This window comes from Triplophysa rosa, linkage group LG5 (assembly GCF_024868665.1).
Source record: "Triplophysa rosa linkage group LG5, Trosa_1v2, whole genome shotgun sequence".
In the NCBI taxonomy this organism is placed as follows: Eukaryota; Metazoa; Chordata; class Actinopteri; order Cypriniformes; family Nemacheilidae; genus Triplophysa; species Triplophysa rosa.
The window spans coordinates 918,058-932,631 of NC_079894.1; the positions used below are offsets into that span (position 1 = coordinate 918,058).

Sequence of the window (14,574 nt, forward strand, 5' to 3'; positions counted from 1 at the left end):
ACATTCATTTATTTATAATTTTTGCAGGTTTAGTCCTCCATATTTTTAACCCATCAACTAGGTTTGAAAAAATATTTTGTCATTCTGAAAATATAAATCGTTTTCCTAAAATTATTATGAATGTGATGTTCTGCAAAACAACAAGCTTTAAAGAAAAATTCTTACTGCTGATGATGAGATCTCTTACAGTGAAATCCATTTACTCTACGTCACAGAAAATACCTCAAAATCACTCTTGTCAACGTAGTCCACAGCAACAACAAATATATACCTTGACTATACAAAGATTATTTCGGGTTTATTTTGAGTTTTACTCGAGGGGGTGTTTTACTCACCCAACCTATAGAAAATGTACACCTTGCACCTTACAAATGTGCGCGAGTGTGTGTATGTACCAGTATGTTTGGGCACAGGTCACAGGTGAAAGTGAAACTATTACAGCAGGAGCCATTTTACAGCGAGGAAAATCTAAACCACAGCAGGAGAGAAAACACCGTGAGTATCACAAATCTTACATATTTAATCAGTTGTGTCTTGCTCTGAATTTAGCTCACATCAAGTTTATTGCTTTAAGAACTTTCTAAAAAAAAAACGTGTGTTATATTTGAAATCGAGTATGTTCATACACTCAAAACATTCACAATCACATTATTTGTGTATACAAAGCTATAAACTCCAGTCCTGTACCATTTTGTGTCAGAGAAGAAAACTGTGCAAAATAAATGAAAGTGAAGCCATTAGCTTCATATCAGGGCGGTAGGGATTCACTTAAACCAGGACTAGGATTTACATAAATTAGGACATTTATAAACACGCCTTACAAAAAACATTTTGAGACAAAACAGTGGTACCGAGTCAGTTGGTTGAGTAACACATGACATACAGTCATTTGTTTCCAGATTAAGATTAACTCACGAGACAATGCGTCTCTCCAGACAGACAAAAAGGAGAGCTAATTAAAGATTTTAATAAACAAACGTCATTTTAACTATAATTAAATATTACACCACTCTCTGGAATACTTTGATCTGATTGGTCAGCAACAACGTTCTGAGGTTTCTTATTCCCAGAGCCGTTGAGAGAGAGTTTCGACAATGGAAGTTCAACATTTCTGAGCATCACGTGATTCATGAAGACTTCAGATAGTTCCAGATTTCTCTCTCAACGGCTCTGGTTATTCCTCGAACACTAAAACTTGTGTGTGATACTCTGTTGCATGTGCTTATATACAAGCAGTTGCATAGCTACAGTACAAAGCTGCTGCTGTCACCGATTGTAACTGGTCTATTTCTCTCTTTTTGTGTTTGAAAAATAGTTCTCTAATTCTGCTGGACTACACTTTATCCTGACATGACTTCACTCAAGTACCATTATTATAGTTTTCATTTTAGTTTTATTAATATTCTAAATTAGCTTTTATTTTTAGATCTTTAGTTTTTATGTTAATTTTAGTTAAAGTTTTAGCAACTTTGGTGTATGCTTTTGTCATTTTATAATTTATTTGTTTATTTTTATGTTGCTATATAGTATTAATTAATTTCTATTTAGTTTTCGTTCATTATTATAGTTTTAGTGCTACAAACTTAATTTAATTTATTTTTGAGGCAACATTTCAACTTTTCCTTTAGTTAAGTTTTTTCCATAATATTTAGGTCAATATTTTATTTTATTTCAATGAACAGAGACGTTTTCAAAGTTTCAATTTTAGTAAACTAAAATAACCTTGCGTGAAGTGAGACTTGACAAATGCCAAAAAAGCTGTCAATAATTCATGTCTGCTAGTCAGTCTCTTTACATATAACCACGATTCACGGCTGTTGGCTCATAATAGTGATTTTTAATGAGCTGTCAGGTCAGATTTCAAAGGAAATGTCTGTTATTTTTAAACGCACGTACATTAACCTAAAGTTGCAATGCCATCTATGTTGCAAACAGCCTAGCAACCACCCCAGGTACCCTAGCAACAGCCTAGCAACCACCATCTTAAACTTTTCAGGCCAGGCTTTGTCAAGCCAACAAAGTTTGGGAACCATACTGTATATGATGTCAGCAGGCTGTATAATAAGTAGCCGGGTGTAGTTATCTGCTCTGCCAGTAAGAAACTGTTGAGCAACAGTGACCACGTTTACATGGACGTCAGTAATCAAATTATTTGCCTTATTCTGAGTAAGCTAATATTACGATTAAGGTGTTTACATTAAGAATATACCTTTCATGTTCCCGTTTTACATGTTACACTACATAGTTGGATTAATGGCATACGTCATTATGTCCCTAAGCGATGCCGTTCGACGTTCCCTCCATCATTTCATGCATCCTGGGCGAAACCCCCTCTCAGCGCCCCCCCCCAAAAAAAACCCCGAACACCTTGTATACACCTAAACTTTTATTTCATTTTTTATAACATTTACATATTATATTTTTATTGGCAACTTCTTCCATCACTCTCATTCCTTTGTTGTGTCCGATGTCTGTCAATCATAACAGGAGGCCATTCGGCATTCTGCTACAGGCATTTCTAATAAAAAACATATGATATTAAATGACACATTCATGTTTATAAAATAAATAACTCATGTTACTTATATTATGGAAACAATCTTTGCAAAAATGAAAGTTATTTTGAAGTTGTTTTGTGTACATTATGCAGGGATGCATTGCACACATAAACATGAGCATGATACACTCCCATACACACGATGAAAAGTGCAAAAACAAACCTGAAGAATCCTGCTCGGGAGAAGTGGAATCCTTATCCTCAGGGTCAGACAAAATTTGTGAAGACACCTGTGTGGCCGAGGAAGAAGTGGATGGCTCCTCATCCTGCCCAGTGCTAGAAGGTGCTCCAAAATATTTCAGAAGTGCCCCTGAATTTGCAGAAAATACAGCGTAAGTCTGTAAATACTTAGATAAACATTGTACAATTGATTAAACTTTCAGAAAAGGAACCAAAGAAAGAACCATATAACCTCGGGTTTGGCTTCCATACACATATATAGAGACAGAGGCACATTTTTTATTTTAGACCATTGTTAGGTTTCAAAAGCAATACTAATCTATTAAAAAGATAGCATAAACATTAGGAGTGGCCAAATCAACAATTTCTCACTATACATATACAGTGAGGGAAATAAATATTTGACTAAATGTTTTTAAAAAAATGTTATATAAAGGTTACAAATTGATTTGCATTTCAGTCAGTGAAATAAGTATTTGATCCCCGAGCAAAACATAACTTTGTACTTGGTGGAGAAACCTGTCACGATTTGGTGCGTTTCCCCTGTTAGTTGGACTTTTAGTTTGTATTGCAATTCCGGTTCCTGTTTTATGTTGTAGTCTTTTGTAGTTCTTATGTTCATTGTTTCTTGTTAATTGTTTCTCCCAGGTGTGTCTAGTTATCTTGTTTAGTTCTTAGTGTATTTAAACCCCAGTGTGTTCTTAGTCCAGTTCGAGTCGTTGAATGTTTGCTCTTGTTTCCTGTGCTTGCCCTGTGCTTCTTGTTAGTTCCTTGTTTATTTGATCTTTTATTACTTTGTACTTTTTTTGTTAATAAAATCCTTAATGCATTTGGATCCGCTGCCTCGCCTGCCATTCATTACAAAACCTTTTTGGCAAGCACAGAGGTAGGACGTTTCTTATAGTTGGTCACTAGGTTTGCACATGTGTCAGGGTAGGTTTCTTGGCTGTCGCTAGGCAACTTGCAACTTTAGCCTCCTTCACAGATTTTCTATAGGACTAGGGTCTGGAGATTAGCTAGGACACTTAATGTGCTTCTCCTGGAGCCACTCTTTGGTTGTTTTGGGTCTTTGTCATGTTGAAGGCCCATCCACGACCCACCTCCAGTGATCTGGTTGAGGGGAAGAGGTTCTTGTCCTAGATTTTACGGTACATGGCCCTGTCCCTCAGCCACTCAGTGCAGTGTCATCCTGTACAAGTAGCAGACAAAAATCCCCAAAGCATAATGTTTCCAACACTGTGCTTGACGTTCTTGGGGTCATAGTCAGCATTTCTCTCCCTCCAAAAATGGGAGGCAAGGGACGGGCCATTATTTTAAATAGGAATTTCTCTGGATTTGCACATTCTTGGGAACATTTGGGATAATGTAAGTACACAACTGCATGAAATATATCACACTGTGCAAGTGATTTTTGGATATTTCATAACAAAATTATTACATATTGTGGCTTTAAGCCTAGACTGTAACAGTTGTCTTCAAACAGTGGTGTTTGAAAGGTTCCCTAAAGGTTCGTATAAGTTTCGGAAAGTTTTTTTCGAACATGAAATTCCATTATGTAACAACTTTTCGTAGTCCCTTATTGGACAATTCTCCCGGAAAAGAACGCCCACGTGTAAACCATCGAGAGCGAGAGAAAGAGCGCACATCAACCAGCTAGATCAAGAGAAAGGCCACGCCCAACAATGTGCTCCTTCGTTCGTTGTACAGAAGTTCAGCTGTGTTTGTTTTAGGGCTGGTCCGAATACTATTTTTGGAGCTTCGGTAGTAATCAACACCGAATATTCGGAGGGCGGGGGCTGAACATATTCTTCTCACTAATAAAGGCAGGAATCTCTGTGTCTGTCTGTCTGCATTTTTATTATTTGAGAGCCGTTCATCCAATCGACCTCACACGCGACGTGTTGATGCAGACCCAAGGGAGTGCAATGTCGCATTTTGGTGCAATATTGACATGTGACACGTTCAGAATGAATAAACTAGCCGGAAGCGGATTTCCTTTCTTTATTACGTTAGTTTAGAAAAATGTTTTGAGTATTTCTTGTTTGTTGCTCAGGCACAGAACGCAGTTTGATTGCCAAGCGTGCCCGAGATGCGGATTTAAAGTCTGTTTGACAGGCATGAGTCTGTTTAAATTCCTCATTCAGCTTCAGCTGTCACCCACCGTAAGAAAAAAAACTTTGCATACGTGCAACATAGTGACATGCAACCTGTGTCCTTACCGGGTCCCAACTTGCTCCAAATACAAGGTTTGTCGGACATCATGCAAATTTTGATTAATAATTGCTTGATTAATAAACCACTAACTAATAATAAATCAAAAGTTATGTTTTACATCATAAAGAGATATGCTTATTTCCACTTGTCCCCGGCACCAAAAAAAGTATGTTAATAACAATTACTGTGACCACACCCATTTCTCCTTTTGCAGCACATCTGGGGAGCCGATTGTCCTCTGCCATTACAATGATTCAGGTGGTGGTCTGCGAAGTGTCTTTTCCATGTTCCATGCACATACAGTATAGGCTGTTTACAGTCCTGTGTATTGGTGTAGTCTACTGTATATTGACTGAAATGCTACAGTCCCTTGCTGACTTGAACAGGATGTTTTATCAAACACTTTATGCCTTTAAATTATTGTTTAAAACCTTTCTGATAGATGAGCGTAGTCGACAACGGCAAAGATGCCTCAAATGCTTTAAACCGCTCAAACCCCAGTAATTGCAGCTTGCAGCTATATTTTTATCAACAGTCTTATCAAGCTCTGTCAGTGTGGCTTCTAAGGGACCCCAGATTGTGACTAAAAACCTTTATTCTTTCACTGTGTTTAAGGTTTTGACATCCTTTAGGTGCTTGAGAAGTCTCTTGTTGGCTTAGTTCCAACTAATGGCCAGAAATGAATCACATATACATTCAGAGATTTAAAATGTCTCTTTTAGGTGTATATATATTGGCATGTCCCATTTAAACAGCATCTTCTCTATGCTCTCAGTGCATTTTTGAGCAATCAGGTGAATGTTCAGTGTTTTACTGATGTCTCATGCTACACAGCAGCTGGAGGTCAGTTGTCGAGGCCAATTCCTCTAGAAAGCAAACAGAACAAAATAAATAAAGCGTTTAAATATAATATTCTCTGCAATCTATCTGAAGCAGGCATGGAACACAATCCCAACCCTTACCTAATTTTCATAATAGTTTGCTAACTTTATGCTGCTTTATGAAACGCCCGGGACATTAGCGGGGTGTTTCGATCCTGGACCTACAAGATGAAGATACTGCTCCAGCATTGTTAGGATATTGTCCACCAGGCTCTTGACGTCACTGTGCGTGTTCGGATGAGAACTCAGGACCTTCAGTATATCTGTTCCTCTTTCAGTGTGGAGCATACTGCAGTACTGAGCAGCTACAACAACAGAACAACAGTACAGAATGAGTAGATACTATATACATGTACACACAAACACGAACACAAGTCTGTTTGAACCGATCCAGTTATTTAACACCCAGTTTAAACAGAATTATTACTTCACATGGTGCTCTTTTTTTCACATCATTACTTTATAGACATACCATACTAACAATAGTTTGTTTGCACACCAACTGTTACTGTGACAGTCTATTAACAGGCAAGAACAGATGATTCATATTTCAGACGACAAGCTGTGCATCGTTGCTCTTTTCTCTTACCGTTCTGACTGCACACGAGCTGTACGGCCCACAGAGCCCAGAGCTGAACACCAGAATACTGAGACACCTGTAACAACTGATAGAAGGGCTGCAACGTCCTGAGAAAGACATTGGTTTATTTTAATTTTCGTGCATTTATTACTTCGTGAAAGTTTTTCTTTTAAATACATAAATTAAGAGTTGATAGCGAAGGCAAAAGTAGACCATAAATGTCCAGCATACGCTACATAAGAACTCCATCATTAGCATTTCCTATGATGCCCCTTATGAAGCTGTGTAAATGCCCAGAGGTAAATACTGGCTACCTTTATTTATTAGGAATTTCCAATTGACCTATCAGTAAGCCCCGCCTTCCTTAAAAACTGTTGCTAACTAAAAATGTTTAGGAAATGGAATCAAATAAATCCTCTCAGAATACCTGGAATCAGTGTTACGAGTACCCCATGTACATCATTTACCATTCATGTAGCACAAACACCACAAAACCGATGAGAGCTTCAGAATTTACACGGAGACCGTTATGACACTTTGAGACCCGTTTTCCAAAATTTGCATTTTCAGTCCCCCAAAACGCCTCTTAAAGATGTCCGTGTTCCGGTTCCCATGCAACTGATCCTAAACTGCCATTGGCTCATCTGCGTTTGAGGGGAGGGGCTTACCAATAGGTCAACTGCTACAATTTGATCACTTTGACGACTTTTTCATATTCGTATTGTGAAAAAATTGAATAACAACAAACCCTACCGATAAGAAACCATCTCGCGCTGTGGAAAGCTCCATGTCAAGATAGAGGAGTGCTACAAGTGAAGGAGATTTGAGATAAACAAACTACACAGGACATTGCTCATAAACAAACAGCACACACACGCACCAGTTTGTCCAACACGGTGCGGTGCAGCTCAGCATCCAGACCCCACACGGGTCCCATGCCGGAGGCGAGGTGAGCCAGGATTCCCCCAGCGAAGTAACTGACGTCCACGTCCACCGCAGGGTTGATCAAGAGAGTGAGTAAGTGCTCTACCAGCTCTTCATCCTGCAGCTCCACCCGCAGCTCCTCCACCTCTGCTACATTATTCTGGAGAACAGACACTGCACATGATCCAACAAAATCTGGTTGACCAAGCAAATGAATGATCTCAACACCCACAACCCAAGGCAGACATGTCTAGTACTGGTGTATCTGTGATGTCTCTGTGGTACACACACATTTCATACCTTACAGTGCGCTACACAGACACGTGGATTAAACTTCACATCAATGCTTCTTCATTGTTCTAGCGATTGTGTGGTGGTTAGATTTAATCTGTCTGTAATAAAACAACATGCAAAGTAACCCACCAGAAGGCCAAGGAGCTTTTGCTGGATGGAGGACTCAGAGAAGTAAGACTGCGGAGGAGAAGATGACGAAAAACACCATAAAATGGAATAAACTACAAGACTTTTACTCAGATTTCACCCTAATTTCACCAGGGACTACAGAGGAAATTTCGCTCTGTGGCAGTCATTGACTGTCCATTGTCCCTGTTAAATAAATGGTAACACTTTACATTAAGGTACCCTTTATAAAGCATTTATAAATGTGTTTATTAAGGATTGATAAATCATTTACAAATGCATTATGAAGCAGTTATAACTGCATGAATAAAAAGAGGGATTCTAACAAAGTGCCTGCCAAATAGTGAGCCATTTTAACTCACATGTTATAAATGCTTAATAAATGTATTTATTCATTATTTATTTGACTTGAGAGCAGATTCATTTTTATCTTGTTTGCAATATAGGCTGTCAGACTGGACACTATAGGGTGTTATGTTGTTTTTTCTTAGAATCCCCTTTTTGTTCATACAGTTATTACTGCTTTATAATGCATTTGTAAATGACTTATTAATCATTAATGAACACATTTATAAAGGCTTCATAAAGGGTACCTTAATGTGAAGTGTTTTGCAGAAATTGCAGTCCGGACAAGTCGACAATAGTTGCAGAAAGTCTGCAGATTTTGGCGTTTCACAGATAATTGTGGTTTGTGTGATGGACGCAGACTATAACGTCATACTATGATTCTAAGAGAACATGCTTAACATTAGACCATCAGCAAGTTTAACATCTAAAAAACAACTGTTTCTATTCTAATACAGAATAGCTCATCACGTATTGACAAAAACCCTAAGAACATGGGTCTAACGTGACCATGCGTAGCATCTGATGTGTACACAATGTTAAAGAGCTACAGTATGAGCGTGTTTACTGCTAAATGCCGGTGTATATGCATTCCTACTGGTGTTCGTAGAAAAGTGTTATAGCAGCACCTCCAGCAGCTCCATATAGAGCTCCACTCCTTTACACTGGATGAAATGACGGCAGGCGGTGGGCGTCTCGTCGGTCAGGTTCCACAGAGCGCTCAATGCGAACTTCAGAGTGGAGTCCACAACACCCAGTGAGGCCTTCTGCTGGACAATACTGAGCAACTGCTGTAGCTCCACACAGAGAGATGACACAGTAAGTCATTAGGTCTCTTAAATTAGTTCGTAACCTTTACTAAAATGCCAGTGAAAAACTGTAGTAAAAATGGCTCCGTTTAAAGTCCTCGTTAACTTGAAGTTGCCATCGTTTTTACTTCCGTATTCCGACGCGTTTCCGAGTGAAACGGAATTTAAAATGAGAAAAAAGTGGGCGTGGCTTGTGTTTTCCATCGCGAATTGATTGGATGCATAAAACAAGGCCTGTTCAGCCCCGACAAAACATTTTTTTAAACGGAAACGGTGGGGCGGTTGAACACCCTGTTGTGATGACGCAAGAGTTGAACTATGGCAGCTGAGAAGGCCATTCTTTGTGTTCTTTTTGAAGAATTTTCAGAGCCTGACGAAATCGGTATAAATCCGTATTGAATACTGCAAAATACATCTCTTCTAATATCTTCAATTGTCGCGTATACCGAGCTGCAGCGGACACATTTAAACGACTTTACTTGGACCCATTGTGTCTCTTTAATACCGCGTGGGTTATATACATGTTGCTGCTGATTGGGCCGACATTCTTGACACGCCCACCAAACAAGAGAAGACAATTCTCAAACCCTGTTGCACACCGTCTCCAGGAAAAACATTATATAATAAATGCTCGGTAGCCTACTACGAATATAAATGAAATTTTATGATTAGCTATTTTAGCCTACAGGATGTTTGTACATTTGCAAATGTATCGTGTTTTAAAAAGAAACTGAGAAATTGTTTAAAAACGCACTCCAGAAAAACAGTTGACATTTTAAATGCATAGAAACATTAATATGTTCATTTAGAGATGACAAGCATATGAAAATTTGTACCGCTTTGACAGATTTATGACTTTTGGTTTCTTAAGCAACAGCTGCTCGTTCCGCGCGTCATACGCACTTACGTCTGTACGAGCCAGCATCGTCTCTGCACATGCGCACAACTTCCTACTTCGGTTTTCAATCTGATCAAGTGTATACATGTCCTATCAAGCGGATTACAAACGGCATAAACCACCCCTTACAATCCGACTGAAATTTCAATCGGTTTGGGCATTTTTAATCTGATTGACGTGTTTATATGGAACATTTTCATTCGGATTGGACGTTTAATCAGATCAGAATGGTCCATGTAAACGTAGCTAGTTAGAGGGGAGGAGATAACGGAGGGCGGAAGTGCATTTTCATATTTTGATTGAAGATTACGAGGGCACATGAATTTCTAAAAGAGAATGACCCACACTGGTGAGCTATTTATAATAAGCACTGCAATGTTTCATGAAACAATAGAAATAGTAGTTTTTTAACGTCACTGGGACTTTAAAGCCAGACTAAACGCCACTCCAGTGTCAAATCTACCTTTGATCAACTTTAAATCAGCAATAGTGTAGAATCTATAAAGAAAAACCAAAATATGGGATCATAAATGATATACCTTCATGATAAATACCTCTGCACCCAGCTCTGAGATCTCTTCTGTACTCAGCTGCAGTGAGAAATAAAAGATCTCAATTCGCCAGCCTCAAAACCTTTTCATAATACCAACATATCTGTTTTACTCATCTGTGATTACCAAGATATTAACGTAACGCTTATTCAAATGACCTTATATTACATTTTTTCCTCGAGTAATAATGAAAATATAATTCTTGCTTTGATAATCTGTCCGAATCAATTACCACCATAAAATATTACATCGACGTTATCAACCCTAACCTAAACCTAAAGGTGTCTAACGGCACAAAATGCCTATCAGGGGGTTTTATATTGATGGATGAGAGAGACCTTCGCCACCAGTATGGAGACAACAGCCACCGCCATTCTCTGCAGTGTCTGATCTTCATGATTCTCCAGGAGCATCATCATCAGTTTAGTGGCCTCATATCTGTCAGGGGTCAACACTATGTTATGACCAGTGGTGGAAAAGGAGACATATTTCATATTTTTATATAACAGATGCAAAAACCCACTCTATTTATCTATAAAAACAGTATTTGTACGGTCAAACGCAATGGAAAGTTGCTTGGACTTACCTATCAAATGGGACAACCTGTAAGATATGGTCACTGCACAAGGTCAGCAGACAATTCTTCTGTAACTGAATGTTGTTAGCGCTTTAATAACCAACATTCACGCACTCTATTAATAATAGGTTGTAAAATTGGGTTGTTTTAACTCAAAATGCTGGATGAATATTACTGTACTGTACTGTGTGTACCTGCTCATAGTTCGGAAAGTTCTTCACGGCTGTGAGCAGTTGCTGAACTACAGTTTCCAGCAGATGTAAGGGCATTCCCTGCACCAGTTCCAGTGTGGTGAGGTTAAAAACACACGCAGTGGCAACAAGCTGAACATGCAGAGAATCCGTGTGGTGTCTCATTCCATCTGAAACCAGCTGCAACAGGAAGGATCATATTTACAGGAACTTGACTTTCAAATGTAGAAACATTATATAGCACGATCACATTTAAATGCCAATTACAGCTGAGCAAAACAATGGGATTCAAAGTATGTGGCTAGCTGTTTGTGAGTGTAAGTTTTAAGACACACACACACTTTGAGAGCAGTTTGTCCGTTTAGGGCTACTGTAGAAACATGTAAGGGGACCCGCGGTGTATGTAAAAAGACATCGCTCATTCTAAGATAATAAAAACATAACGCTTCATTATGTGAGGTCTTTATACACCTCTGAAGACATAGTTATGTAACCTATATTGCATTTATGTCAATAGATTTTTTCAAAAAATTACACATTACACCTTTAAGGGAACTAAATGTGACATTATGATTCCAATTCCATCCCTTGTAATTACCTGCTGCCTAAAGAAGAACTATGTCATTGTGAAAACTGACCACATACAAAACACAATAGTTAGTGCAAACTTAAAGGAACCACAGCACGAGGACAATCAAATAAAACTGGGAAACAAATCAGCAAGCAAGTTTCTTCCTGTACCTTTAAAATGTCTGGTTGAGATCGCTCCATCTCACTGGTGTACTTGTAGAGATGAACGAGAACCTCCCGTAAGAGACTTTCTTGCTCACTGTATCTCCTCAAGGCCTCACACACTTGACTCAGGTTTGCCTCTCCAGCCACCTATAGAGCAATATGATAAATAACTAAACAAATAAATAACAATGACCAATGCACCAAACAAATGTGCAAAAAAATGATTTTTTGGGGTTGTGAATACATTTCAAGTTGATCTTGCAGATGTCTCTGGGCTAGCGTAATTGATGTACGTATAATCTCATACATACGTATATTGAAACCGGACCTTTCCAGACATCAAACAAAGTGCCTTACCTTCAGATCTCCACCTGTCGACATCAGCTCAGAGCCGTCCGCACCTGTGGCCAGCAGTCCAATGAATCTCATACCCGGTCTCGCCTCCATGAATGCCTGAACAGCAGCATCGCCGACTCCCTTCCAGCCAGACACATCCAAGGACACAAGGTGAGGAAGAATGCCTGGCCGCTCCAGAAGCTGCTGGACCAGACTGTCTACATCCGTTACCAGTCTGTCGTTGGAGATGTCCAGATGTCTCAACACGTGCAGCTTGTCCAGCACCGAGAGCAGGCTGGCGGTTGACATCTCCAACTTTTGTAGTCCATGAACAGTCAGTGATCTAAGCCTTGACTGACAGTTCAGCAGCGGCGTTAGATCTGTGATGTTTGCACCAGAGACATCCAAGCTCTCCAGCATGGGCAGGGAGCAGATATCTTCTAGTCCTGTGTCATCCAGATCCGTCCAGGCTACGGAGAGATTCTTCAAGCCCCGGAGAGCGCTAAATCTGGCCTGACCGAGCTCACCTGTTTCACCGTACAGATTTAAGCCATTCATGAGCAGTGTATGAAGGCCTTGTCTGCAGTCTTTGTTGGAGGAAAGATTATGGAGAATGTCTGAGATGGTAATGTCACTATGAATATGGGAAGCATTTAGTTCCTGCAGTTTGTGAGGACACAGGGACAGTCTGAAGGCCTCGGCCGAGACACGTGAGGACCGGATGTATGCTCGTCTCAACCGCAGAGCTTCCAGATTCTGAAAAATGCCCACGGTTTTGTCATCGAGGACCCCTGAGGAGATGAGGAAAGAAAGCACAACATATTTTCAACTGGTTTTGTAATGAATGAAACCAGAAATGGGGATGTGTTGCGATGTCATCGTACCCTCATCAGCCAGTTTGTGCAGTAGCTGGTCGGCCAGTTCTTGAGGAAACAAAGGGCAGTGGCGGATCTGCAGCGAGCCGTCTTTTTGTGAAACACAAAGTACTTCCACATTATGGCAAATCCAGGTCACGCAAATGTCAGTCAAGGAGGAAATACCTTCTTCATCCTGCGACAAACAAACACACGCATAGCTTTTAAAGACTTCGGTATTGTATGGGGTTGTTTTATGTAAAACCATTGAAAAATTGGGGAAATTTTCCAGCTAAAAAATGTTGTTTTTGGTCGACGTTTTTCAGTAATCCACCACTTTGTAGAGGGGGTTAAAATGACAAGTTTCATCCAAGATTTGAAGACAAATCTGCTAATATTAGTTCTCCCAAATTTGTTTCTATTTGCAGAAAATGTCAAAACACTCTGTAATTTTCTAGAGTTCATGATTACTTTTAAGCAATAAAACATATTTAGGAAAAACGATGTGGTAACTACGATTTTTATCACAGTTTTCACTGGAATAACCAAAATACATCTAGAAATGCTGATTAAATGAGAATGAGAATTTCGAAAGTAGCCAATCTTATTTTTTGACAGACCTGTAAATCTCAAATCTAATTTTCTCCTTTTTTTTCTTTCCACATACTCCTCTGTGTTTTACAGTAAACGACGAGGACAGATGCACAAAAAAGGATTTTATTGAAATTTAATTGAATACCTTTCTTGTTAATGTTAATGCAAACAATCATAGTCACCTACACATATAAGAACTGTTTTTGCAATGAGTAAACATACACCACATACGTAACAGCTTTCATGAGTTTAGTTCCAGAGATCAGACTAAGTAAAGTTTAGATCGCATACGCAAAACGTGTTAACACTTAAACGACTAGGAAAAGTAAAGTAACTCACCATAACAGATGTGATGCAATAGTTTACTTAACCATATGGCGCCGGATATCTCCTCCAGACGTTTAATCTTATCACAGCTAAAGTAAAGCTGTTAAAAAGCTGTTATTATTGGATGAAAGCTGGTTACAGTTCGCTGTTCGTCTGTTCGCACGAGGCTGTACATTGCTTGAAAGCGCAAACGTCGTTTTGGTTGGATACTTTTAAAAACAAGAACGCTCAACGTCAAGAAACGTGAGTTGATCCGCATTGTGGGCGTGTCCAGAGTGACGTAGAGAATGGTTGAATCTGTGGTGGGCGTGTCTCTAGCGATCATGACCCGCAGCACAGACGTTCGATTGGTCCTTAAATGGCATCAAACGCTGACATTATAAGTGGCATAACAACCATAGTCATGAAGAGTTTGTTTTGATATTTATTATTAATTATACCCCATTGTCAAAAACAACATTTGATGGCCTCGTCTCCACACACAGTTTCTACCAGGTAATATATTGTAGTGGTAGGCATTTTAGTTTTTGTGGCTTATTTGAATTTACAGAATACTGTAGTATATGTTAATAGAGTGTGATAGTTACCATAATATTCTACA

At 39.2% G+C, this 14,574-nt stretch overlaps 1 protein-coding gene across 4 annotated transcripts; it reads right to left on the bottom strand.

Moving 5' to 3' along the window:
* Window positions 1-2,794: 2,794 nt before the first annotated feature.
* Window positions 2,795-14,234, bottom strand: zyg11l (zyg-11 family member, cell cycle regulator, like). Of its 4 annotated transcripts, XR_008962949.1 has the most exons (16): window positions 13,986-14,234; window positions 13,083-13,248; window positions 12,220-12,989; window positions 11,869-12,009; window positions 11,131-11,307; window positions 10,946-11,010; window positions 10,698-10,797; window positions 10,348-10,398; window positions 8,731-8,898; window positions 7,760-7,807; window positions 7,293-7,496; window positions 7,166-7,218; window positions 6,422-6,519; window positions 5,914-6,137; window positions 5,148-5,817; window positions 2,795-2,867 (listed from the first exon to the last, which is right to left on the bottom strand). XR_008962949.1 is itself a non-coding variant. In XM_057333635.1 (15 exons), the coding sequence occupies exons 1-14, from the start codon at window positions 13,986-13,988 to the stop codon at window positions 5,950-5,952; spliced, it is 2,226 nt and encodes a 741-aa protein (XP_057189618.1). In that variant the 5' UTR covers window positions 13,989-14,234; the 3' UTR covers window positions 4,725-5,817; window positions 5,914-5,949. The 4 variants fall into 4 exon arrangements, 3 of the variants coding, with proteins under 3 accessions (XP_057189618.1, XP_057189617.1, XP_057189619.1); XM_057333635.1 differs by lacking the exon at window positions 2,795-2,867 and having other exon boundaries at window positions 4,725-5,817; window positions 8,731-8,892; XM_057333634.1 differs by lacking the exon at window positions 2,795-2,867 and having other exon boundaries at window positions 4,725-5,817.
* Window positions 14,235-14,574: the final 340 nt, after the last annotated feature.